This window comes from Thunnus maccoyii, chromosome 4 (assembly GCF_910596095.1).
Source record: "Thunnus maccoyii chromosome 4, fThuMac1.1, whole genome shotgun sequence".
Classification (NCBI taxonomy): domain Eukaryota; kingdom Metazoa; phylum Chordata; class Actinopteri; order Scombriformes; family Scombridae; genus Thunnus; species Thunnus maccoyii.
Window position 1 is genome coordinate 20,900,594 of NC_056536.1, and position 25,832 is coordinate 20,926,425.

Genomic DNA, 25,832 nt, shown 5'->3' on the forward strand with positions numbered 1-25,832 from the left:
AAGAAAAATTAAAATAAAAACTGCACTGGTTTTAACAAATTTAACAAACTGTAGAAACATTTTGCATGCAGACTCTTATATTGTCTCTACACACAACTCACATGTTTATCACCCATGCAGTCCTACAGTACATAATAATCGGCCTAGTGTACAGTAATTGTTCTTCAATTACTCATTCAAAAGGATAACTCTGCCTTACACTTACACACTTCCCTTACACTCAAGCAATAAAAGCAGCACTGCATGTATGCCTTTTGAGTTTTTGCACAAGTTCTTGTGTCCTTTCCAGGCAACGTTGCTTTTGGAACACAATTAGAGTCTTTTTAACAGTAATGCAGCAATAAGCCAAATGTGAAAAAAACCTTTCTAAAATCAAAAACACATGAGCACATCGTAACAAGAACTAGAAGAACCCAGTTATTACTGATGCCAACAAACTAGTGCTGCTAGGAAATCTTGATGATCTTGCTTGTGTAGACTGCTGCACATCAGTGTAAATATTTGGTGCATTCTTTTCCTTTCCTGTCTGTTGGTGCCTTTGTTTATTTTCTCATTGCCCACTTGCCTCCGTTTGTCAGCTGCATGGCTGTTGTTGCCTCACTGTGAGCTAATGTTGTCTATACACTCGTGAAAATCTCATAATATATTGATGTGTATTCTGCATCTGCTGCATTGTTATTTCTTTATATGGTATTATGCAGTGTTCAACCAAACAAATTGATGAAAGGCTAAAATTAAATTTGTTGTTTGAAATCAAATCTCAAAGATTTATATTTCACCTATTTTGTAACTGGAAAAGTGATCCAGCTGTTTTTTTTTTAATATGTTCTTGTCTGTGTCATGTCTGAATGTACATCTGAGCTGAATGGGGTCAGTTGTTGCAGAGCTCAGTAGGTCAAAGCTAGGTGCAGGCTGGGATGGCCCCGTGATCTGATATTTATGGTTAGGAGAGTTATAAATAGCTGTAGTATGTGTGTGGTTACTGAGGAGTCCATTGGCTCGACTGTTGTAAAAGCCACGAGAGGAGCACAGCCATTTGACTGACGGTAAACACCAGACAATAATTAGTAATGCATGTAGAAAAAACCCTAACTGATTAGGCCATTGCTGTTGTATAAATTAACCTGTTGAACTTTATTATTTGTTGCTGTTAAATGTTCATGTTCCAGATCATTTAAGAGCACTTGTAATGCTGTAAACATGTCTTGTTTTCTTTGTGACATTTCCTTTGCTACCTTCAGTTAGTGTTTGAGCAATACTGGTAAATGATACCAGCACTTGTCCTTGTAGTAGGACTCTCCATGCTTTTTTTTGGCTACACTGAGAGAGAAATACTACCAATTCTCTGCGGGAAAAATGATCTCATGGGGCCTGTAAAGTTAAGAGATAGTGGACAAAAAACTAGGTCAAATTAGATCTGCTCATTAGAATCCTTATATTCATTATTTAACATGTATTTTAGTGTCAATAAACTCAACAACAAGAATAAGACTGTCTGCAGCTATTCCCTGCTTAGCTGCACTCTGCTGTTGTTCACTTTTCCCTGTTGGGTGCAAGCGAGTGGCGTGCGAGGTCTCAGGTACCAGATTTAATGGTCTTGTTTGCCTTATGGCTGTGTCTCCCCAGAGCAACACCTCGAGCATTGACTCTTTCTGGACTAACAGATGAACAGGGAAACAGAAGATGTCTTTTATCAATCGGAGGATGACTGGGATGAAGATGAGGCAACCCAATATATAATTGAACAAAGTCTGATTCAATACAGAAAGCTCAAAGGATTGAATCCAAGGTTAATGTCTGTCCATGTTGAAGTAAAATACTTCTCTCTGTAGGTTGTGTATCTTTGTTTATTGTTTGAATCGCTTTTCTGTGCAATTTCTTTCACTAGTGACCTGAAAGTCAGCGAAGACCCTGATGAGATTTTCAAAGCAATCAAGGAGGGTAAGATGATGATATTCTTTGAGCTGTTGAAGCTGAAGCAAATTTTCATTAATCTTTCCAGAAGTTCTGATATATACTTCATATGCAGGTGATCATGATGCATTGAACAGACTGGCAGAGCAACCAGAGACTCTGTCCAGAGTTGATGAGCGAGGATGGATCCCCCTGCATGAGGCCGCAGTCCAGGAGAGCAAAAAGATACTGGAGTTTATATTCTCAGGTAGTAAGGATATTAAAAGTATGACTGTAATGTTTGGCCATACAGATTAAAAAAGGAAAAAATTCTGGTATGTTGATCGGTTGTTTGGTATTTGGGTTCCAGGATCATCTCCTGGGGCAGCCCAGTGTCGTACTCTTCAGGGTGAGACGCCACTGTTTCTAGCTGTGGTTCATGGACTCAGAGAGAACGCCACATTCCTGTTACAGAATGGTTGTAGCCCGGATCTCCAGAACGATGAGCAGGATTCTCCATTAGTGGCAGGTATAGGACACTAAGTTCATCTGAATGCAAGATGCACCCCTCTTACCAAAAATCTAAAGATATTTGCAAATTTTTAAATATTTTTTTCTTTCTCCTACTCTGTAGCTATTCTGAATGACCAGTATGACTTGGCAACACTATTGCTTCGCCACAATGCTAAAGTAGATCAAACAGGACCACTAAACAGGACAGCTCTACACGAGTCCGCATTTTTAGGCTTGGAGAACTTCGTCCATCTGCTCCTAGAGTCTGGTGCTAACCCAAATGCATGTGACATCAAAATGAAAACTCCACTGGCTCTGGCTGCACAGAATGGACATCTAAATGTGGTGGAGGTCCTGTTACAGAAAGGTATGTGAGCTAAGGTGATTTGAGTGCACAGATTTCAAAAGTATCTGGGTTCCATATGGCTTCACTCACTCAGTTGATCTGACTTCATGGTGTAATAGCAGTGAATTAAAAAAATCGATTTGCATTTTGGCTTTTCAGAACAGTTGGAAAAAAGAATTCATACAAGACTGAGTTGATAAATGTCTTGGCTCTGGGACAGATTAATCCATCCATACTGTTTGAAAATTGCCAAAAATACATTTTCTTATCGTATCTGTATTTTTGTAGGAGCCCACGTGTGGTATGAATCAGAGTCAGGCACTATCTTGTTCGATGCTGCGGCATCAGGAAACCCTGACATAATCTCCTTGCTGCTGGACCATGGAGCAGATCCCAACCGACCTCTTTACAGTGGACACCTGCCAATTCACCGTGCAGCATACCATGGTCACATACTGTGAGTAATGTCTATGTTACAACATCTAGCTTTCACACTTCTCAAACAGAGTTTGAACCACTGCTATATTGTTAAATAAGGACTCCTCTCTGACAGGGCACTGGAGCACCTCATCCCAGTGACTGAGCTAGACGCTGTAAAGGAAAGTGGGATGAGTCCTCTCCATTCTGCAGCTGCTGGGGGGCATGTTCGCTGTGTCGAGTTGCTGCTCAACACTGGCTATGATCCAAACTTCATGCTGCACCCAAGAGTGCGCCGCAGCTATGATGATGAGCGCAGATCTGCCCTCTATTTTGCTGTGTCCAACAATGATCTTCAGTGCACCCGCTTGCTGTTAGAGGCTGGAGCAATGGTGAACCAGGATCCTATCAACTGTTTGCAGGTGGCTCTCAGACAGGGCAACTATGAGCTGATCAACACGTTGCTGAAGTTTGGGGCAAATGTAAACTACTACTCCCGTGTCAACACCACTCACTTTCCCTCAGCACTGCAGTATGCCTTGAAAGACGAAGTCATGTTAAGAATGATTCTGAACCACGGTTATGATGTTAAGCGTTGCTTTGACTGTCCCTATGGTGATAGTTCCCATGGCTACGCTCCTTGGACGACCTCGGTCATCAAAGACATGGTGGTGAGATGAAGCGTGTCTGAGAGAAAAGGGTATAAATAGTGGAACCAGTGGAATAACACTTCCTTTCAAGGTTTCTCTTTGAGTCCTACATTATGTCTTTTTTGTTTGTTTCTAGTTCTGTGAGGTGATAACAGTGTCCTGGCTTATGCACTTATCTGGTCAGGTGGTGCGCATCATGCTGGACTACACCGACCATGTCACCTTCTGCACCAAACTCAAGGACACATTGAAGGAGCAGAAACAGTGGCCAGAGATCTGTCACATTCAAAGTAAGAACTGCTGTGATCCCTCATTTGTTATTTTTTGACCTGTTGGAAAAAGTGTATCAATGACTTTATGTTTTATTTATTGACTTTACTGACTTTTTTTCAGGAAATGCACGCAGCCTGAAACACCTGTGTCGGTTGCGGATAAGGGAGCATTTCAGACGCCTGCGCTTGAGAGCCCCAGTTTTCATCAACTTCCTTCCTCTTCCTCCAAGGCTGAAAGATTACATACGCTACAAGGAGTTTGATGTTTACAGCAGGGGCAGCATGGTTAACCCACAGTAAAAACACATTTATAGTTGTCACAGATAGCACTGTGATAGAGGCACAAAGACAATAAGTATCTTGTATCTGTTACTGTGTGTTTTGGAAATCTTGTTGTGTTCCAACATATTTTATGTGTTTTATTCCTTGCAATATTATTTGTACAAAAACTCTGTACTTTTAAGTTTTTTAATAGCTAGTTCAAGTTCAAGTTCTTTAGTGTTAAATCTCATTACACAAGCATAACAGAGTAAAAATCTTAGGTTTCAGCTCCTCAACAATGTAGTAAGGAATAAAATGAAATATTTAAAGTAGTGATAGTAATAGAAATAATAATAAGAGTATAAAAAACAAGAAGAGTGTAAACCATGAGTGTATGTATGTAAAGTGCAGTGTGCATGTTTCCTACTTAATACAGTAACATATAAATACCCTCTGTAAATGTACTCTTTGTTATACAGTTGTGACTCCTCTGGATAAATGAGTCCTAAAGAAGCAATGCAGAAACAAGACTGGACCGTGTGTGGTCAATGTGTGAAATTGTGGCCAATGTGTGAATTCCCGGATATTAAATGTTGGTCTGCAATTTTCTGTAGTGGTCCCAGTAATATTTATTGTTGAAGTGTACTGAAGTAGAATATCACATGACATGGTTAAGCTATTAACGATTATAAATGCAGTTGCAAGAACAATACTTTCCACTCATATCTTGGGATGTTTGATTTGAAAAAGAACGTACTTCTAATTATAACTATTCTAATTATCTGTTAACTCTCCCTGCTCTTTCATTTGTTTTATCTGCGGATGTCTCCCGTTTTTCTAACACTCACTCTGTATTGAGTGTTTTGTCAGAGTGATAGTTATTTGGGGTGCTTTAACTGTGCGCTCTCCCCTCGTGCCTCCCGGCGCATGGAAAGCTGTTTTCTCTCCTACTCTGCGGGTTCGCACTGTTTGTCCCGGCCCGGATGCAGCCGAAGCCGCGCGAACCAACGGTGGAGGTTTCTCACGTGCAGCAGCCCCAGGCGCATCACCGGGTGAGCTGCCGACATCATCCCGAGGAGTGACGTGACGCTCCCCGCCGGCACCGAGGCCGCGGACCTCACGCGCCGGGTCAGCACACTCCTCCGACAGTCGTGCAATCATGGCGTGGGAGTCCAGGTGCAGACTGAGATAGGGCATCTGCTTGCTCGGCTGCAGAACGCGATAAATCTGGAATGAACTACAACGATAAGATCATGAGCCTGGAGGGATAGCTCAGGGCTTATGCCCTTTTCTTTCCATTGTAGGTGGTCTTATGTCTTATTTTGTCTTGCTTGGCGGCAGTAGAGACCGAAGGAGCCGGAGACTCTTGAGGTTGAAAAAGGAGAAACCTTGTGTTTGGTGTGTGTCTCTTACATTGATTTATGTGTGTGCATGTAGGTGTGTATATAGGTTTGGTTACTCAGTTATGGGGGGTTGGGTGGCTGGGTTTTTTTTGGACAGCTGTAGAATGAATGACAGGGGGGTGTCAACTGTTAGTTTTGCTTCCATTATAGTTTTCTGGAGGGTAAGATTGTTTGTTGCTGTCCTCAAGTATTTCAGTGCTATTGCTTGATGTCTTTGTCTTACAGTGTAGATACATGTTATGGTGCATATGTTATGATTACTGATGTAGAATGGGAGTCTGTGTGTCACTTTCAGTGTTTTGTTCTGCATTGTTTGCAGGCGTTGCAGCTGGTTGTGAGAAATAGTGATCCAGGTGGGGACAGAGTATTCAAAGAGTGGTCGGATATATGACAGGTAGACATTGATTGTAGAGGGTGATGCACCATGCTTTTCACAGAGGGTTTTGAGATGACTGAGTTGATTGTTTGCCTTTTGTTCCAGGTTATTGATGTGTCTTGTCCAAGTTGTGTTGTTTTGGGATGTTACACCGAGGAACATCGCTTCTTTGCTGATACTGGTTTTCTTATTTTATAGTGTCAAGTTGACACTGTTGTTGGGCTGCAGGTGTGGGTTTTTAGTGAAGATTGTCCACATATTTGACCAGTTTTCTGTTTCATTTATGCATTTGTGAAGTTTTTTAGCTGCTAGTTCTGGACATTTGGAGCTAGACCAGTAGCAGAGGTCGTCTGTGAACTGCGAGACTTTGCCTGTAGTGGCTGGGGGTCAGAAACGTATAAAAGAAAGAGAAGGGGGCTCAAAACTGCACCCTGAGGAACTCCTGCTTGGGGAGTGAAAGGTGTTGAGATGGTGGAGGCAACTTTAACTTTGATTTGGCGGTTGTTGAGAAAACTTGAGATGATGGATTGGGTGGGTTTGGGAGTTTGAGATTGGTGTCCAGTAATCTGTATTTGAGTCCACTGTGCCATACTTTGTGGAAAGCTTTTCAATGTCAAAGAATATTGCCAGGGTTATTTCTTTTTTGTTTAAGTTTCAATGAATGTCTTTTGATAATCAAGGGATGTTGCCTGTGGTGGCTCTCCCTTTCCTGAAACTGGCTTGGTGAATTCCTAGGACGCCCATTGATTCTATGTGGTTGTTGAAGCGTGAGGTGAGTACTTTTTCAAACAGTTTTCCTATGTGACTGAGAGAGCTAATGGGATGGTAGCTTGTGGCATTGTCCGAGTCTTTTCCTGATTTGTGGATCACAGTAACAACTGCAATCTTCCATGGTTGAGGGGAAATGACCAGCCATGAGGCAGGTGCAGAAGAACTGTCCAAGGTGCTGAAGGTAATAGGCTGGGGCTTGTTTTATCAGTATAGTGTCAACATTGTCTTCTCCTGGTGCTTTGTTTTTCATTTTTTTCAGGTGCAGTTGTATTTCTTGAATGGTGACTGGCTTTGTGAGGTTGAGTTTTCTGTAGAATGTGTTCCAGGTTTTCTGTTGGTGAAGGGTATATCGTATTTTAATAGTGCTTTGCAGTCTGTTTATTTCCGTTTGGGTGTGAACCTGAACCTTATGAATTCGTTTTGCAGCTTCCTTTTATGTCTTATGAGTTGGAGGAGGTGAGGGGGTAATGTTGCTTGTTGGTCTAGACCTTCGGGGGTGCTAATCAGAGTGGTGTTCTTTAGTTTTTCTTCTTTGTTTGATTTGTATATTTCCCATTCTGCTGTTTTGTAGTTATACTTCCTTGGGGTCACTTGGGGATGAAAGGAGAATGTGGTGAGAACAGGTAAGTGGTCACTGCAGAGATGGTTTGTGGTGAAGAACTTATGAAGTTTTGAAGCCAGATCAGGGGTGCAACAGAATCAAGTCTGGAATGTCTGTGTTGCCTGTTTGGGGGGTGGGTTTTGTTTGTGTTTATGATTGACAGATTTGTGTTATTTAGAATCTGTTTGAGTGCTATGCCACTTTGTTTTGTTTTTTTTACAGTGGAAGTCTACATGCTTTGCATTAAGATCTCCCATCATGAGGGAATGACTGGGGTTGGAAATAGCTTTAAACAGGGCCGCTGAGGGTTTTGTTCCAGGGGACAGTAGACGCTGGTGACTCGGATAGGGTGATATGAGTGTATTTTCATTTAGGTTGCAATATATTCATTTCCTTTCAGTTCCTCTGATGAGAGACTGAAATCAATTTCTTATCAGGATTGCTACTCCTCCTCCATCTCCTGTCTGCTGTTCTTTTCTTATGATGTTGTAGCCAGGGATCTGAATTCATGATTTGTTTGATAACAGTGTTTGATTTATGCAAGCCACAGAAATGTTCTTCTCGTTGAGCAGTTGAATTAATTCCCCTTTGCCTCCCCTTATTATCCCCTTATTATGTGTAGATGGTGAGCACCATTGCAGAGGGTGTGAGAAAGAAAAAGAAAAAATTGCTTTTCGTGAGAATGGAGGGCTTTCCGGCTGAGAGTCTGGCAGGTGGTGGCTTTTTGGGGTCATGTATGGAAGATATGCTGGACAGGTCTTGGAGGCAGTATTCACCTGCAGAGTTGGCACACTTCACTTCTCTCTTTTCCTTTGTGCAGGTTTTGTGGTGGTGATTTTCTCTGCATCTCAGGCATACGACTTGGTCGGTGCAGTAAATGGATATATGATTGTTTGATAATGGGAGGGGGCCGTGCCTTCCCCACTCTGTACTGGAAAAGGTCCATGTGGAAGCCTTCATGGAGAAGGCCAGCAGCTTGGTCTGGGTTGAGAGGTTGTTGTTGGGTTGAGAAGGTGGTTGACTGCTGGGAGGATTAGCTGTTGATGCGTTGTTTTTGCGCTGTGATATTTGTGTGAATGCTTTTGATGACCAGCAGTTTTGTAGGGGTTTCAGATGGGGGCATAGAGTTGTGTTTGTGTGCTAATCTGCAGGAGAACTGCACTCCATTAAGTGATTTCTCGGGCCATGGTGAGAGTAAAGAGTTCAGGGAGGAAATATCCTTGGGGAAGATGAGAATGCTGCCATTTCTCATATGGACCAGTTTTTGAAATTGGGCTTGTGGCTTGAGTCTTTGGAATTCCTTTAGGATGGGTTGGTTGGTTGAGAGAGAGTTGTCAGGGGTTTTGACATTCTCTTCTACAACAGGTGTGAGGTGTTGGTTTTCTGTTGACTCCCATCTTGCTCTATTCCTGGGAGCTGTATTAAACATTTGGTATTTATGCATGTTTGCATTTACAATGTCCAAGTAGCTGGGGTTAAGCAGGGGCTGTATTAAGTGGAGTGTTGAATTAAGCAATTTGTGAGAAAGAAAAAAAAAACTAAATAGGCAGTTTAGTTGTGTATAAGTGCTTAGTGAGCCGCTGAGACTTAACAATACAAAAGTGCCTTGGTCACCACATTTGCTTATATCTCAATTGCATCTGCTGTGCCCATGGAGGAAACCAAAGAAGCTCTTTAAGCCATGGCTGGGATAGGCTTCACAAGGCTGCGGTGCAGACAGGTGCTGTGTATGGTGTGTGCTTTCTGTGTCAAATTGTTCAATTCCTCACTGAATATCCTGGTATAAATCCGTGCAGATGTAAGAAATCCATGTATAATCTGAGCCAAAGTACAAAGGACAAAGCTCCCGGAAACCAGAATTCTTGTTCTCTCTCTGAGTCAGAAGTTGAGTACGACTCATACTTGGTATCAGTGTGGAATGTGCTGCAGTCAGTGGAGGTGGGGACGTAATAGAAAATTGTTCAAGACAATTCATTTTGAAAGAGCAATGGCCAATGGGGAAACTCCAACACTTGGCCGGCTGACCAATGATGTAACTTCATCACACTGTGTGAGTACGTCACTGACAGACAGCCGGATGGACAGGGCTGGCTCCGCTATTGTGGTCCAGCCAAAAATAAACTTTAGTTTAGAAGAATTCCTGCCTCTGTGGTGGCTGTGAAACTCAAAAAAGTGAAAGGCCCTCTCTAGAGCTAGTGTTTGGTTTGTCTGCTCTGGGCTACTGTAGAAACGTGGCGGTGCAACATGGCAGCCTCTCTGGAGGGGGACCCACTCCCTATGTCAAGTTTCCTTGCCCTATATACATATAGAGACCTCATTCTACTGTGACGAAAGTATAACAATTCTTATTTTCAGGTGATTATACACTAATGAAAACATACTTATGAATATTACATTCCATATCTGCCAAATCTATTCTGCTATATGCCATCATGGATGTATAAAGAGAATTGGATACAGCGTCAGAGGTGGGACTCTGTTCATTCTTATGAAAGTTGCTCAGTGGCGCATGAAGCAAAAAAGCCACTTCCCGCGGTAAAGAAATTACCTGGGTGAAAACATACTGCGCATGCTCCATGGGCCACACGCACCCATTGAGCATGCTCACTAGAGACCTCTACTGGCTGAAATGGGTAACTTCTGGTTTAGCCCTCCAGCTAACTTGAATAGGGATAAAACAAATCAATCATGCAGCTCTTCTAGATTTTCAAAATTTGGTCATTTTCGAATGGATCAAATTCTGATAATGAAATGAGTCATTTCATGGGGGTTGTAAGGCTCAAAAAAAATTATCTGCTGATTTACAGATGTAGGTCTATGGGAAAAAGTCTTTTTGGGTCAGTGTGCATCACGTGACGTTGTAATTACACAGTTTGGCCACTATGTCAAATTTGCTTCAAAGACTGGCGCTGTTCCTGTATTTAGTTGTCTATATACATCTATGGATGCCACTAAATTCTACTCACTGGACCTTTAATCAACCTACATGGTTTTAAGTGTGTATATCAGTAGCCATCTACTAGTCAACAGTGTGTGAGGTGAAACTGTGTGGGGAAAAAAGCATTCAAAATAATAATACTAATAATACTAATAAAAATATAGCATTTAAAAGGTATAAGGAAAATAAAAGTTAAAATGTAGAGTGGTCATGTTCAGTCAGGGCTTCATTGCTCAATTTGGCTGCATCCTACATATTGATTGTATTCTATGCACTATTTACTTTTTAAATATACTTTATTGAGTTTTTGCACAGGAAAAAATCATATATACATAAATAGTAGTAGTAAAGAGAACAGTTTCAATAAAATACATAATTAACAATAAGTAATAATACAATCAATCAATGTTAATCAATATAATAATACATAATCAGCAATCATACATCATTAAATAACAGTGAGAACAAAAATACAGAGCATAAATAACAATGTTAGAAAGTGCCAAGGTCTGAGTCTCTTTTGCGTGATGTCCATTGTCCTTTGTCTTTTCAGTTCAGTAACTATTTGTTTGAAGATGACAGTAAGCAATATTTACTCTGTCACCTCCGTGATCACTCACACATTGCAGTACACCTTTCTGCCGCTGGGTTGCGCGGATTCTCTCGTATGTAAACACAGTGACGGTAGCGTTTTGCAGTGGTGGAGAAGAACGTGTACGTCATTTTCACAATGGCGGAGGCTGGGTGAGGAGGAGAGAGTGTGTGTGTGTGTGTGTGTGAAGCGGCGCCGTAATCATTACAGCTCCATTGCCCGTAATACGTGCACGGTGCCGAAAATGGCCCTGAACCCCAACGCGGTGGGGAAAAAGGACTCAGAATGTACCGACACGGGCGATCTGCAACCGGAGGGAGGCGAACCCCACAAGAAGTCAGCCGCCACCTCGGCCACAGCCAACCAAAATGGCGATCAGCCTGGATGTGGAGACAGTGTAATGCCCGAACAAAAAGCCCCTGAGCGGCAGAGGAGCGTGCAGGCGGACGCCCGGAGCTTTAGCAGCTCTCCCTTGCCAGGCCAGAAACCGACGGAGGAGCTGCCACGGAGAAATTTCCAAATCCCGAGGAAGACTAGAGAGCGGAGAGGTGGTGCCATATCGCTGCTATTTTGAACAGAGCCTGTCCTGTCTTTCATAATTCTGGTGCTGCATGTTGCTAGCCTGCTAGTTAGCTGACTGGCCTCGCGCTAGCTGTTGGTATAACGAGTTTGTCAAAATGTTCCCACGTCGTTTTAGGTTTAAAGTATATCTCTGTCATTCTCCTGACAGATAGGTGTAGTGTGAGCCGTTTTAACTCCTGCTAGATAGGTGCAGTGTGAGCTGTTTTAACAGACATAGCTGTGGTAGTCGGGCTCAGGTATCCAAGTTACCAGTGAGCAGCAAGGCAGCTACGTTGCTGTGAAAGCGGCACTTGAGGACTGCTCATTTGAAAGCCCACCTTGTTTGGTTTCTTCACCTTTTCACTATGACCACAGACCATAAGTCTGATTGACTGTAACGCTGCTGGTGTCATGATAGTGTTGCAGCCATCACCTGACAACATGTGGGTGTCATTGACCTCAGTGAAGGGCATGGATACATACACCCCAAGCCATCTATCTCAAGTGTTTCCACAGTGCCATGACTCTTTAAATGAAGTCTGAATAGTTATAAGTGCACGTGTTCCCACTTGAGGTCTTGCAGTATTTCAAAGCATCAGTTTTACACCTCACCCCCAATACTCCTCAGAGCATTCCTCTATGCAGCCCTACACCGGCCCCATCATACTTCAGAAAAGGTTGGCAGATAGACAGTGTTTGTTACAAAGCTTGCATCAGGTATTTGCATGTATGCAAAGCTGAGCAGAAGTGGCAGGACTTATCATATTCAGCCTCTCATAGGCAGCAGCCCTGCTTGCAGTGTTTGGGGTCAACTTTTCCCCTAGCAGGTTGCATATGTGATGTGTAAAATGCTTTATTGGCCAAGTTGGAAACATAAGAGCTGTGAGACAAACTTGGCTGTGTGTGTGTGTACACTCCATTGGACTGTCTCCAGTCTTCATCGTGTTGCCTCACATCAGAGATGTTTACTATTTGTTAGCTGATAGTGCTCCGTTTAGGTAGTCTGTAGTCAGCTAGTGGTCGTTTCACTTCTTTGCCTGTGTTTGGATTGACAGGATAAACCTTATGTAAATACAGACAGATGAGGCACCTGCACAGTGGTTTGTTGATGTAAAGGATTTCTAGTTACTGTTGTTGTTCAGTGTTTTCCCCAATCATAGTGAGTCTTTCTTTCCCAGTGCACATTTCAGTAACCTGTTGTGATGAGCTGGCTTTAGCAGTTCAGCATAGGATGCTGCTGGTTCATTGCAATCCGACTGAGCTTAACTAAACACACAGAGAATACCAGCCTGCAAGCATTCACTTGCATCATTTCCTCTTGCACCTCATGTCTTTTTATATGAGAATATGTGACTTACATATTGAGCTAAAGTCCAGACACAGTGTGTGCATGTGTATCCTTGTTATGTGTCAGAAAGAGCCATGTATTTTAGACTTGACATCTTCATGCCAGACAACCAGTTTGATGTGGCTGACCTGCAGGTCGACTTAAAGTTTTGGTTTGAAATGCTACTTTTTGCTCTGATCCTCCTCTGCACATGCACACAGGTCTATTCTGCTGATGCGATATGCTAATGCACTGATTCACCCTTGTGTGTGCAGGCTTGTACCAGTTTCTGCCCCCTGACAGCCGGGAGTTTGAGGACCTTGTGAAGATTGTCTCCTCATTTTACTTAGACTCATCATCACGAGGAACCTTCTCCTACTGCAAGGCCCGGCTCATTCACAATGAGCTGCTGGAGAAAGAGGTTGGTCACTGTCTTCCTGTACCCCACAATGTTAACATGGGCATTTCTCCCTTTTTGATAATGACACCTGCTTGTTGGTTGCAACAAAATCATTCGTTTTAAAGAAGTCTTCTCTTAACTCTGCAGTGCTGTAATTCCAAAAATGTTCTTGTAGCTCATGTGACAAAGCTGCAATAAATGTTTTCAGCATGCGATCTTCCAAGTTACACATTCTACCAGAGCCATGTATTATTAAAGTGCTAAGAGTTTATGAGGTTCAGACTGCTGTATCTCATTTACTTTCCACTCCCTTTGTGTGCCAGTTCATCGAGAAGCGGAGAGAGATGAAGCAGGAGGGGCGGACCGAACAAGAACTGACTGAGTCGTACTGCTTCCTTTATCCCGACAAATCCAAGGTTGGCCTGCCTGCAAAGCCTCACTCATCTATATAAAACCATATAAAAGATAATGGAGAAGTTATAAGGAATGATTTTTTTATGTGATTCAGAGCTTTATATGTTCTCTTGTATGTCTAGCTTCAGTGGATCTGTGAGAAGGGTTTGTCGGTCGGGCACTCCAGGATAACTACACTAGGAAATCCATCAGTGGGTAAGTTGGTCTTTTGCATGTCGCTGTATATAAGTAGATGAAACTATAGTTTTTGAATGACTGCTTATGATAGTTTTGAGGGTTGTCAGCCAAACTAGTTTCCTTATTTAAATTGATTTCATTTCGGAACTTAACATCTTTGTTATTGATCGGCATCTAAGGATGTTTGGTTAGAAAAGTTTCAACTGAGGACGACTAATATGTGGCTTATTAAAAGCTTGGCTCAGATACAGAACAATATGTCAGTTAAATGTTGATTCACGACTGAGTACCCACTCAAGGAATGAAAGCTTTGTCTGGATCGTTGTGAACAAGTAATTACATTATTCTCATTGTTAGATTTCTAGCGTGTGAACATGATACTCAAATGCATTTTGATTATGATGCTCTTTTTACTAATTTAGTTCTTTTGTCATTGTAGGTGTTTATCTCTCGAAATATTCCGATTTGTTACAAATCAATCCATTTGAAGTGGGCTCATTTGGAGACATGATCGTTTTTAAAGTTATGAGGGTATGCCTACCATTCTGTTTCATTTTGTAATGTTGACAGATTTCTAATTCTTGTGGGACTTCAAGCCAACTAATGTATTTTGTCTCTCAGGGCCGAATAAAGCACATCCACGAGAACACGCCTAAGAACGCTATAGAACCTACACCCAAGTTTGACTGTCATTTGTCGAAAAGTGCCAATAGGGTTACGTCTTTGCTGTCTTACAGGGCTTTTGAGCTCACGCAGGTAAACATGTTTGTTTTTTTTCATTCACTTATATCGTGTTTATTTTAGCAAAGTAATGCTTTAAGTTCTTGGTGAGTATGTCTGTGTTTTAATTTGACTTTCTTTTCATCTTTCAGCAATATTTTTTCGAGTTTGCATTCGATGAGATCAAGGCACGGCCCAGGCATGTGTGCCCCTACGCTGTGGTTTCCTTTCAGTACAAAGGCAAGGAGGCTGCAGCGACTCCAATGACTGCACACAGGTACGTATTCCTGCAGGAAATGGTGAAACTTAGCAAGTATTTTCAGGCAGTTGAGGAAGTTTGCATGAAACATTTAACATCTCCCCCGCTTTTTGTTTGTTTGTTTGTTTGTTTCTCTCCTTAACAGGTTTAACACTATTTCCCCTGAAGGAAGTAGAGGTAAAAACATTTTTTTAATCTTCGCTGATTACTTTTGATGAATATATAATGGAACAACTAAGGCTCTATCTGTTGTCTTGAATTAGTGTCATGTCTGTGTAAATGGGGATTTTTGTAAAGGCCACTTCACACCAGGAGCGGAAAGCACTCTGCGGCCAGTCTGCAACAGAGTCACTTTGTTAGTCAGTATCACAGTATTACGTCTTTAACTAACTTCCTACTATCTAACTTCAGCATTTTGATTGGCATTCTCACTCTTAGTCATCAGTTACACACCATAAAATGACCCAAATTATATAAAACAATCAGAGCTAAAATTTCTAAAGGAGAAAAAAAGTTATGAGCTCTTCTCTCTGGCTGTATCATGTCTGACCTTTGCCCTGTGCTGCTGTTGATGCCATTGCAGGGAAAAGCTGCTACACCGTGTGGAGTGGTCCACTGGTGAACAAGGGCCAGGAGTTATTCCCAATCAGTTTACGATCCTCCTCGCGCCCATATCTACCTTTCAAACTGTGAGTAAACCTTTAGTCTTGCACGTTCTTCTTTTTATCTCTAGGAACACATCTTCAGTGCTACTGGAATTTCCTCTGTTAATCATTAAAAGTGTTCTGCTACTATGAGAATTTTATGAGCTGAACTATAACATTGCATATAACTTGTAGCTATCAAGAGGAAGTTAGATTTCATTTGGCAATATGCGGACATCATGGTTCGTTTTTTTCTGGAATTGGTCATGATTTGCCTTCTGATGAAACAGGCCTGAGAAGCTGGAGGTGGATCGGGGTATGCAGCTCGACCAGGTGAAGCGAAAGATTCCCTCTGTGCTCTTTTGTTGGGACACCTACAGCGCATCACGGGAAGGTCAGTCAGCACCACACATTTGAATATCTTATAATGGACTGGTAAAAAAAAAAAAAAATGCCCAGGGCAAGTTCAGTTTCTAAAACTATTATGAATGCATATGCTGCACAACTGTCTCAGTTATAAACAGAAGTTTTGCATTATATCAGATAAAACTGAGCATACAGAAAAATAAATGGCGACCTAGATAAGTTATTTGCCTGCTTTGTATTCCAACTTGCTTCTCTTCGTCCGCAGTAATGAAGTGTGGGATGTCCTGCAGCCTGTTTGAGGTGGTGGATGGAAAAGGCAAACCGACCAGCGGCAGCTTGGCAGCACTGATCAACAAACTGGAGAGGGACAGGATGGTGAGTCACCCTGTAGCTTTTACCCACCAGGAATCATGCAAGAGGTTCTCATACACGAAATTCCCCAAAAGGCACAGAATCATTGCACTGAATCATAGTTTGTCAACAAAATGATTGCTGAATTTAATCGAAAGATTCAGGATGTCCAGAATCATTCGAACAGCTTTTCCTTCGGATCCCTCTTTGTTCAAATTCTGAGAAAGCACATAGAGAAGAACAAGAATAAAAATAGCTTTTCTTACACAATATTCATTTATGCATCATCAGCTTGTGTAATTTTGTAGCATTAACTGTTTGTATGCCTCTTTAACAAGAAAATGGTGAAGAGAAAATGTGTCATGCTTTTGGGGTTTTCCTCAGTAACTATAGTCAAATACAATAAACTTGTCAGTAATAACTGCTGTTGTACAGGTGTATACAAGGGAGAGGTGAAAAAGTGTCCAGCAACACACATGTGTAACACGATTGCTCACATGGTCTGATGGAGATGCATCCTGGTGTTTCTGACTGCAGTGTCTGCTCTGCTTATTTAGGTGCTGGTGAAGTCCTTGTTTGACAGGGGTTTTCTCTTCCTGCTGTCCTCGGCTCAGATGGTTGAGTCCAAAGGTGCCAAAAAGCTTGTTCTTTTACTTTCTTCTCATATTTCCCTCTTGTGTCGGTTGAACACCTACTTGTTGCCTCCGGTGAAGATTCAGCTTCTAAAAAAAAGTTTCTGTTTGTTTTATAGAGCGGCGGGGGCGGACTGAGAAGAACCTGCAAGCATTATTCATCTTTCAGGAGTCAAGGGTGGTTGTCAAGTATTGTAAGTATTACTCACTATCTATCCATACCTTGTCTGACAACTAGACCATTTAATTAGTAAGCAAATGTTTACATATAACAAAGATCTTCCCCACTTCTACCTATTGAAAAAATAGCTCCTGCTCTTTAAAAAAAAAAGGCCATATTTGATGAATAAGCAGCAACAGCGTAATAGAGTTGAGTAAAATATGTGGCTTTTATTAGGCACCTGTCTCTGAAAACTTCCATAGAGCAGATGTGCATTCATGTGACACTGTAACACTGACATTTGTGTCCTCCATCTCAGCATCCAGACTATTCGAGCCTGAGCCGTTGACGGCGGAGCCACAGCCTGCTACCCTGTCTTCCATGGAGCCCTTCATCCCTGCTCTGCACTACGCCCTTTTCAAGTTGCGCCCCAACCCAGGCAAGGACTTGAGCTCTGGGGTGGAGCGACAGGCCACCGATTACTTAACTCGCATGGATTCAGGAACGGTTCGACCATTCATCCTGCCTGACTACAAATATAATGTGGACGATCGGACCAACCCGCTCCCGGTGCCCAGACCCAAATTTAACATGGATGCTGTGCTACGTTCTTATGTTCACAACCCTGCCAACTATATTTTACCTTTGAACAAGGCGAAGGACATCATTGAAAGAATACGGAACCCCGTACCCATCCCCGTTCCCATCCCCACACCTGCCCCGGCCCCAGTGGAATACAGCCCTGTTTCTGACTGGGGCGGCTCAGACAGGGGCTCAGACAGGTCAGAGAAACCCCAAGAAAGGCTACCCCAGGAGAGGCCACCTTCAGAAAGGCCAGCCCAGGAGAAGCCGCCTTCAGACAGCAGCAGACGGAGGCCGGGGTTGGCCCATTCAAACGGGGCCCAGATACAGCACAAACCACACATTGAGCCCCAGCCTCAGCCCCAGAGGTTGCGGCTTTCCCAGAATGAGTACGATAAAGACAAGATGAAACAGTTGCTCAAGCTGATTCAACTCCATAAAAAAGCACTAGTGAAGGATCCTGGGAAGGAAAGGGGCGAGGACGGGGCGTGGGACTCCAACAGTCTGAAGAGGAAATTTGAGGGAGATGAGAGGGGAGGCGTGAACAAACACCAACGCACAGATCCGCTGAGCAACGGGGAGCCCAGTAGAGGTGAGGAGAGCTGCAGCTGTGTGTGTAAATTGATTTAAATCATGTAATAAAATTTAAGTTTTTTGAGGACGGATTTCCACCACCTACCTTCAAAGTTAATTCTTCTGAAATAATGATTATTATATTAGTTTCACAACACAGTCTGATTAGTTCTCAGTAACTGCTTTGCGAATAAAAACATTTCTGCCTATTGGGCACTTTATTAACAAGCAGCTGGTGTCTCAGTGTACACCAAAATAAAATAAATCTGATTGTTTACATTGCATACATATTTATATCAAGATGCATGCCTTTTTTTTTTACTACTCCAGGTAGCTGTTCATATTCCTGTGTGTACTGTAACCAGAAAAAACCCTGCCTCTGCAGTTAATGTTGTTTGAATCTGTAACTTAAATAACAGCCACCCATAGTAAAAAATATTCCTCACATTTTATCATTATAGTAAGAAAATATCTTTTAACGAGAAAATGTTCTTGTTATAAATACCTTTCTCTTCTCTTAATAATTTTAAGGTAAACTGGGAATAGTAGGTACTTTTATCGTGACAAATATCCCATTGGCTTTCAGAAACCCATCCAGGATGTCACTTTGGTTCTTTCTCAGATAGAGACGCAGAGTGCACAATATCCTTCCAAGAGTCTGCATGCTGATAACAACTCTGTCTAGGCTGCTTAGTTAGAGGAGAATTTCATTATGTGTTTGCTCTAAAAGGAAATAAGACTTCATCAGGTCATTCAAACGTCCCTGTGCATTAATTTCAGCAGCAGCAACATTGCTATTTTTATGAGATACAGATACAGTCACCTGATACAACACCTTTCTCGTTATACTGACATTAAATCTCACATAAAAATAAAATGTACTTGTTTTAATGTGAATAAGCATTTTGTCTGTTTTGAGTTTTCCTCGTTAAAGTAAAGAAGAATCTTGTTATAACAAGTAAACTCTCTCATTATAACATGAAAACCTTTTCATTACAATTCTTTCTTATATCGAGAAACAGAAAACAGAACAGAATTTTTTTTGTTATGGTGACAGCATTACGTTTGTCTAAATAATATTTTAACTTGTAAAAGTTTAAAATTTTTGCAATAATACACATCCTTAATATTTCCTGTATTGTACTCATGAAACCTAGCTTTAGCTGTTTGAGAGCTCAAGCTATTCTAGAAGACTAATATACCCAGTTTAGCATTTGCCTCTAATTGTGTGTATCCCACTAGGAGCACAAGCAGATGAGATTGGAGATGAGGGCGGACAGAGCGACAATCTGACAGCAGTGATGGAAAGCATGGGCATCTATGACACTGACCTGAGGGCCTGTGGCAACACCCATTCCTCAGCAGTCAACGAGACCCAGCGCCTTCTCAAGATCCTGTTGGCCACTCTAAACAAAGCCGTAGCTCAGGGTTCAATGCCTGCGCAGTCAAACCACGGTGAACCCTCGACGGGTCCAGGGGCAGGGGAACCTGCTTTCTCTGACCCAGATCTTAGGAAACAAAATGAGCCAGCATCACAAACAAACTACATGGAGGTGAGAACAGCTGATTTTAGGTTTATTCTGGAATAATTTACCATGCATTAACTGAGTTCATAGACCTAAAAATAACTACTGATGCTCTGTTTAGGAGGACATGGACTGTAGCCCTGGAAGTCCATTCAGCGCAGGATCCCCACCAGACCAAGCTCACACCTCAGACAACCCGACCTGGGTTATCCCCACCAATGAAGGTAACTCAAAGCAGTTAGTACACGCATGCCTCTCCCTTTTATAGGCATATTTAGATCTAGTTCACAAGGCATCACTGTGACAAGTTTCCTGTCTGCTTTCCTCCAGACAAAGCACAGCCTCTTCCTGAGCAGAAGCCCCAGCCTGAGCCAGAGCCAGAGGCTGTGACAGCGGCAGACAGCCACCCAGAGCCGAAGACGCCTACAATCGTGGAAGTTAAAAAGGCGACTGCACCACCTACGTTACCAGTGGTGGAGGAGGTTCCTTTCAGGCCCTCCATCAGCCTGGACACCATACTCAACCAGGAAATTCACAGCCTCACATCTGACATTAAAAACATCATGCAGACAAACCGCATCTGCTATACCTCGCAGCTACCCCCGCGGTTGCCCCCCCGCCACTGCTGGCTGCCCAACAGTTGCTTCTCAGACTTTGTTGTACCCTACGTGTCCCCTGTCCCCGTTCAAGCGGATGTTAAAGCACTGTGTGAGAAGATGGACAAGTTGATCCCAGCCCCACCTGCTCCCTCCAAGGTCACTTCTCCACCTCCCCCAGTGACAACATCTAATCTTACAACACCATCCCCCACCCCCATCCAGAATCCAAAAACTAAAGTCGAGCCCTCCCTGTCAAAGAGCAGCAACTCCTCTCAGAGTGGCAAACTAGGCACTGTCAAAGAAGCGGCATCCACTAAGACTAAAACAGAAGCCGCGTCAGCAGAGTTGAGTGGAGAGATGTATTCTCCCTCTCAAGTCACAGCAGACTCTCCAGAGAACAACTCCCAAAACCCAGGCACTGCTTCTGGCACTGGGACTGGATTGCTGGCTGGCAGCCTCATTGGTCAGCTGAAGCCTGAGGTTTTCAGCAGCCTTGTGGAGATCTTTAAGGACGTCACAAAGAATACGGTGAAATTCTACATCTACTCTGCGGACGAGGGGGAAGAGAGCACTGTCTGCAAAGAGATTAAGGTACAATACGAAGTTTGCAGCGTGGTCATGAAATTTAAGCTTCTGCAGACTTTTTTTTTTTTTTAAATGAATCGTTCAGCCTATAAAATGTCAGAAAATGTGCCTCACAAGTTTTCAGAAGCTAAGATTACCTATTCACATTGTTTGCTTTACCCAGTCAACTGCCCAAAAACCCAAAGATATTTATTTACAATATTATTTTGACATTACATTCAGGAATCTGAAATCGGCTCTTCCACTGTATTTAAAATTGATAAACGACATAAAGGCTGCAACTAATCATTATTTTCATGATCAATTAATCTGCATATTGTTTCGATTAAGCGTTCAGCCTATAACGTGTCAAAAAGTGAAAAATAATTGTAATTTTACACAGCCTAAATTGACTTCTTCATATCTTGTTTTGTCCAACCAACAGTTCCAACCAAAAGTTTTCATGTTTATAAAAATGCAGAAAAGCAACAAATCTTTGCATTTAAGGAGCTGGAACCAGCAAATGTTCAGCATTTTTGCTTAAATAATGGTGAACAAAAGATTATCAAAATAGTTGCTGATTTTTTTTGTTATCTGTAGATTGACTAATCGACTAATTGTTGCAGCTCTAAATGACAAATTTACTGTATTGTCAAAATTACTATATCATTTAATCAACTTTGTTTCAGTACTTCTACAAAGTGTTAATGTTACTGCCCATGTTACATAGTCATGCTTGTTCTGGGTCACCTTTTTATTGGAGAAACTTTCTGCAGTAGGAAAATATATATGCAGAGACAAACACAAATGAAAACAGACATCGACGGTGGGAATGTGACAGGCTACACTATCTCCTGTTTTTTCACTATGTGTTCCATGTGTCAGTGCTCGGCTCTTTGTGTCAGTCAGTACTTGTGTTAGTGTGTAAGAGAGAAGCACACATTCATCTATCTATCTCTTACAATTATGTCTCTCCCGTCTGTCACAAAGGAGTACTTGAAGAGTCTTGGCAACAGCGAGTGCAGCCCACAGACATTTCTAGAAAACAGTGGGAGTTTAGATAAGCTCCTCATCATCATTCAGAACGAGGACATCGCTGCGCACGTGCACAAGGTACAATCACCACCTGTCTCCTCCTTATCACTGTCGCTGTCTCACCTTCCAATATGTAGTTCAGATGATTCAGAACCAACTGATTCAGGCAATGAATAATGGCATCCGCATGGAATTTTTACATCTGCTGCAGAGTATTGAAGTTGAATGATTTGAATTATTTTTACAGACAGGGTTCTTTTTTTCTGATGTGATCTGAGTTTTAAAACAAAAAGTGATTGAAGAACTCTATTTGTAAAAATCTCCTCACCCGGCAGATCCCGGCACTGGTGTCTTTGAAGAAACTGCCTTCAGTGAGCTTCGCTGGAGTCGACACTCTGGACGATGTCAAGAACCACACTTATAATGAGCTGTTTGTGTCCGGAGGCTTCATGGTGTCTGATGAGTTTGTCCTTAACCCTGACCTTATCACACAGGGTAAGTTTCTCTGTTCTTTGTGGTAGCTATGTGAGTTTCAGAAATATCAGTCTGACGATGCTGATGAGAGCTTGTACTGCTTGTTTTCTTCAGATCGTTTGCAGGGGTTGCTGAAGTTCTTGGAGGAGCAGAGCACCCCTGAACACCCCTGGCAGTGGAAGGTGCACTGCAAGTCCCAGAAGAAGCTTAAAGAACTGGGGAGGTCAGTATCTCAGTACCCAGAATAGTAGCAATCATATTTCAGGGGTAGTATGGTTGTATAGGTTAATTATTGCTGTTTTGTCACAGGTTAAACACCAACGCCATGGGCCTGCTAAACCTTCTCACAGCCTATCAGAAGAAGCACCTCGTAGAGTTCCTCCCTTATCACGAGTGTGACACCCAGTCACGTCAGGCTCCAGATCTGGACTGCCTGATCAAGCTCCAAGCTCAGCACACGCAGCAGCGGCACCTTATCTTCCTCACAGGTATCTTCATTCTCATCACTGTTAACTAACATGACATTTTTGTCAGTTAATGACTTCTATTTAGATAAATAATATCCTTGTATTTGACTTATTTAAAAAGTTAAACTGAATGTTTTATGGTGTTTGTTTTTTACAGAGAGGCCGTTTGAGATGTTCCTACAATACTCCAGAAATGGAATAGTGATAGCGAGCATTGATGACATTATGAGCGGTTTTCACAGCCTGATTGGCTCCATCAATCAAAATGAGCTTCCAACGCCGCCCTCTACTGGTGGGTAGTGTCATCAGCAGCACTTAACATCCAGACACGCCGGGGATTTCATTTCATTTTGCTGCAGTAAAATTGCTTTGCTAAATTGCCTTCTTGAGTTCCATGCTGTTATCTTGCCAGTTAAAGATGGCTGTACTACTCAGCAGAGTCGCTTTCCACACATTTGATTTTGTGAATGCATGTGTAACACATTTGTTGATAATATCTTCCTCTCTACTTTTCCATTTCTCTCTCTGTGCCCTCTCCTGCTCTCCCAGTAGTGAATGATGAGTGTGTGGGAGAGGAGGACATGTCATTAGACTCTGATGATGGTGAGCCACCCACCATATCAGATACCTCAGAACAGAATCCGGATGTTGAGAAGGAAAAGCCTCCACAGCCGCCCCCGCCGGAGATGGAGGAGTTTCGTCCTCCGCTCCCAGACCAGCAGGCCACCCCTGAGAGAACTCCAACGCTGTCTGACTATAGTGCTCTTAAAACGGCCATCTCTCAGTTCAAAGCCTCCAACCAGATAGGGATGGGCCCTTCAGACATTGGCAGCTTGTCACCAGGAGGTTTTCCTGTGAATCCCCACCAGAGCTTCCTGTGTCCTTCAGCCTCGTGGTCATCCTACACCGGTTCTTCTAGCTATGCGGCCTCCCCGGCCTATCCCGCCTCGCCCTGCAGCAGCACTCAGGAGCAGGAGTATCGCCCCGCAGCCACAGCTTCTGCCACAGTCCCTACGCCCCCTCTCAAGGCCACAGCAGGACCTCTAGCCAACTTGGCTTCCCTCCCTTTGGAGGTCAAACCTCCCCCTCCACCTCACCTCATGATGCTGGGTCACACATACGGTTCAGATACTGGAGGAGCTGGGGCTGCTGGGACGTCTCCGCTCACCACCCCCCTCCCCTACACAGACCACAGTGACACAGTCCAGCCAGGTTACATGGCTGGCATTCCTAAAAATGCTAGCGGGACCCCCACGCAACATACTGATAGAACACTCAGTGGACCTGGGGAGGGTGTGTGGGGGTCAACAGGGACCAGCACTTGTAAGACTGCCAACAGCCAGGGTATGGTCCCCTCTGGCTCATTAGACCCCAGTGGGCTCCCTAAGAGTGGGGAAACCCTAAGAGGCAGCACCCCCGGTAGTCAGGGGGGCAGGACTCAGGTGAACTGCGCTGACAACCTCGGAGCTTCTGTGGGTATTCCCACAGTGGCCACCAGGGGGGGCTCGGTAGTCAGACCTAAGCTGCCTCCACATCCAATGTGTGGTATGGGTTATGGCAGTATAGGTGGCATACCTGGACAGATGGATCATGGGCCTATGCGGGGTGCTATGGGTCCTGGTTCTTCAGGGAGTTACCGAGGGAGAGGAGTCCCACCAGTAGGACTTTGGCCTCGGCCAGGACGAGGACATGAACGGGGGGACAGGACTGGAGGTGGACCCTGCTCTTGGGGTTACCCAGCAGGCAGGGGTGGGTCACAGGATTACTACTCGGACTACACATACACTCACAATTATGCCCCTGAATAGACAATCAAACTTGATCGAAGGGGCAACACGAACGCCATACTCCAGAGACTATTAGAGCTGGCTGAATGTATATATTTCCATGTCATAAACACATTGATTTAAATCAGTAAATAAAGATCCTGATTTTCTACATTAATAAAAATTGATACAGGCAGTGCCGAGTGTCCTACTGTCGTGTAAACTGTATGTACACTCTTTCCATGTGAGCTGTTTGAGACCCTGTTCAAACCACTATATTTATATTTGCCAACAAATGTAAATGGCCTTCCAGCTTCTCGGAATTTATCATGTAATTTCTGTTTGTCCCGGTTTTGAAACCTGTTTGTGAACAAGGGGAAAGGCTGATATTTTTTTAAGGAAAAAAAACAACAAAAAAAAAAAAACGAGTGAATGAAATTTCACTTTTGCTGTTGGTTTTCTTTTTTATTTTACATATTTGGTTGTCCTAAATTCTATTAAAATAAAACATTTCAAATCTTGTTTGTGTGATGGGTTTGATGACAGTGTCAAGCAAACCATTAAAAATATAAATCACAGTTGTCTTACTGTCCTTTTCACTCAAACACCACATTTTTTTCAGGTATCTACAATTTGTATGTGTGATATGAAGATGGATAATTTTTTAAAACTTCAAGTAGCTGTCGACCAAAATAGTGCAAAAATGTGCAATAACAAGTTTTTGGTAAAAATTGATATAAACACGACTGGCAAAATATCCCTGTATAAGTATGAAAGGTCATATTTCAATGAGAATGTCCAGGTGTAGTTGGTGCTTGATGTAAAAACTATCCTCCTTTTAAATAAAAACAAGCCTTTTAATACTGTGGAAAAGATGGTTTTCAGCAGGGGTGTAGGACAAAATTCTGGCCTCTATACATAAGTGGTCTCTGTGGGCCCCCTTCCTCTATTGATCCATGTCTCTGCATCTTTTGACAATGTTTTACAAATAATTGAGCCAAAAACACACTGAAATAGTGACAGCTACAGCTACACCTATACTCTGAATCTGGGGTTATGCCATAGTTATGTTGACTAACCAACGTTGGTTAGTAGTAGTGACCTGCCTGTGACAGCACCCACCTGTCAATCAAAGTGGTCACACCCTTAATTATGCAAACTTTGAACCTTAATAAGAATGTACACAGGTGAGTTATATAAAA

At 42.7% G+C, this 25,832-nt stretch overlaps 2 protein-coding genes across 9 annotated transcripts; both read left to right on the forward strand.

The window, feature by feature from the left end:
• Positions 1 to 27: 27 nt before the first annotated feature.
• Positions 28 to 5,008, forward strand: asb14b (ankyrin repeat and SOCS box containing 14b). 6 transcript variants are annotated; one of them, XM_042408549.1, is made up of 10 exons: positions 28 to 1,046; positions 1,627 to 1,789; positions 1,889 to 1,941; positions 2,030 to 2,161; positions 2,264 to 2,422; positions 2,528 to 2,773; positions 3,041 to 3,209; positions 3,306 to 3,840; positions 3,956 to 4,109; positions 4,213 to 5,008. In XM_042408549.1, exons 2-10 carry the CDS (start codon positions 1,665 to 1,667, stop codon positions 4,389 to 4,391), a joined length of 1,752 nt encoding a protein of 583 aa, XP_042264483.1. In that variant the 5' UTR covers positions 28 to 1,046; positions 1,627 to 1,664; the 3' UTR covers positions 4,392 to 5,008. The 6 variants fall into 6 exon arrangements, 5 of the variants coding, with proteins under 5 accessions (XP_042264483.1, XP_042264482.1, XP_042264484.1 ...); XM_042408548.1 differs by having other exon boundaries at positions 28 to 1,789; XM_042408550.1 differs by having other exon boundaries at positions 28 to 1,789; positions 4,004 to 4,109.
• Positions 5,009 to 5,545: 537 nt separating this feature from the next.
• tasorb (transcription activation suppressor b) lies at positions 5,546 to 25,208 on the forward strand. 3 transcript variants are annotated; one of them, XM_042409064.1, is made up of 23 exons: positions 5,546 to 5,652; positions 13,197 to 13,342; positions 13,645 to 13,737; positions 13,858 to 13,930; positions 14,352 to 14,443; positions 14,534 to 14,668; positions 14,785 to 14,909; positions 15,037 to 15,068; positions 15,475 to 15,580; positions 15,826 to 15,929; positions 16,167 to 16,276; positions 16,810 to 16,882; positions 17,004 to 17,078; positions 17,364 to 18,218; positions 19,442 to 19,752; positions 19,847 to 19,949; positions 20,056 to 20,915; positions 21,879 to 22,001; positions 22,259 to 22,418; positions 22,512 to 22,620; positions 22,707 to 22,885; positions 23,022 to 23,156; positions 23,414 to 25,208. In XM_042409064.1, exons 1-23 carry the CDS (start codon positions 5,634 to 5,636, stop codon positions 24,670 to 24,672), a joined length of 5,277 nt encoding a protein of 1,758 aa, XP_042264998.1. In that variant the 5' UTR covers positions 5,546 to 5,633; the 3' UTR covers positions 24,673 to 25,208. The 3 variants fall into 3 exon arrangements, with proteins under 3 accessions (XP_042264998.1, XP_042264996.1, XP_042264997.1); XM_042409062.1 differs by lacking the exon at positions 5,546 to 5,652 and adding an exon at positions 11,123 to 11,581; XM_042409063.1 differs by lacking the exon at positions 5,546 to 5,652 and adding an exon at positions 11,124 to 11,581 and having other exon boundaries at positions 23,417 to 25,208.
• The last annotated feature ends 624 nt before the right edge of the window (positions 25,209 to 25,832 follow it).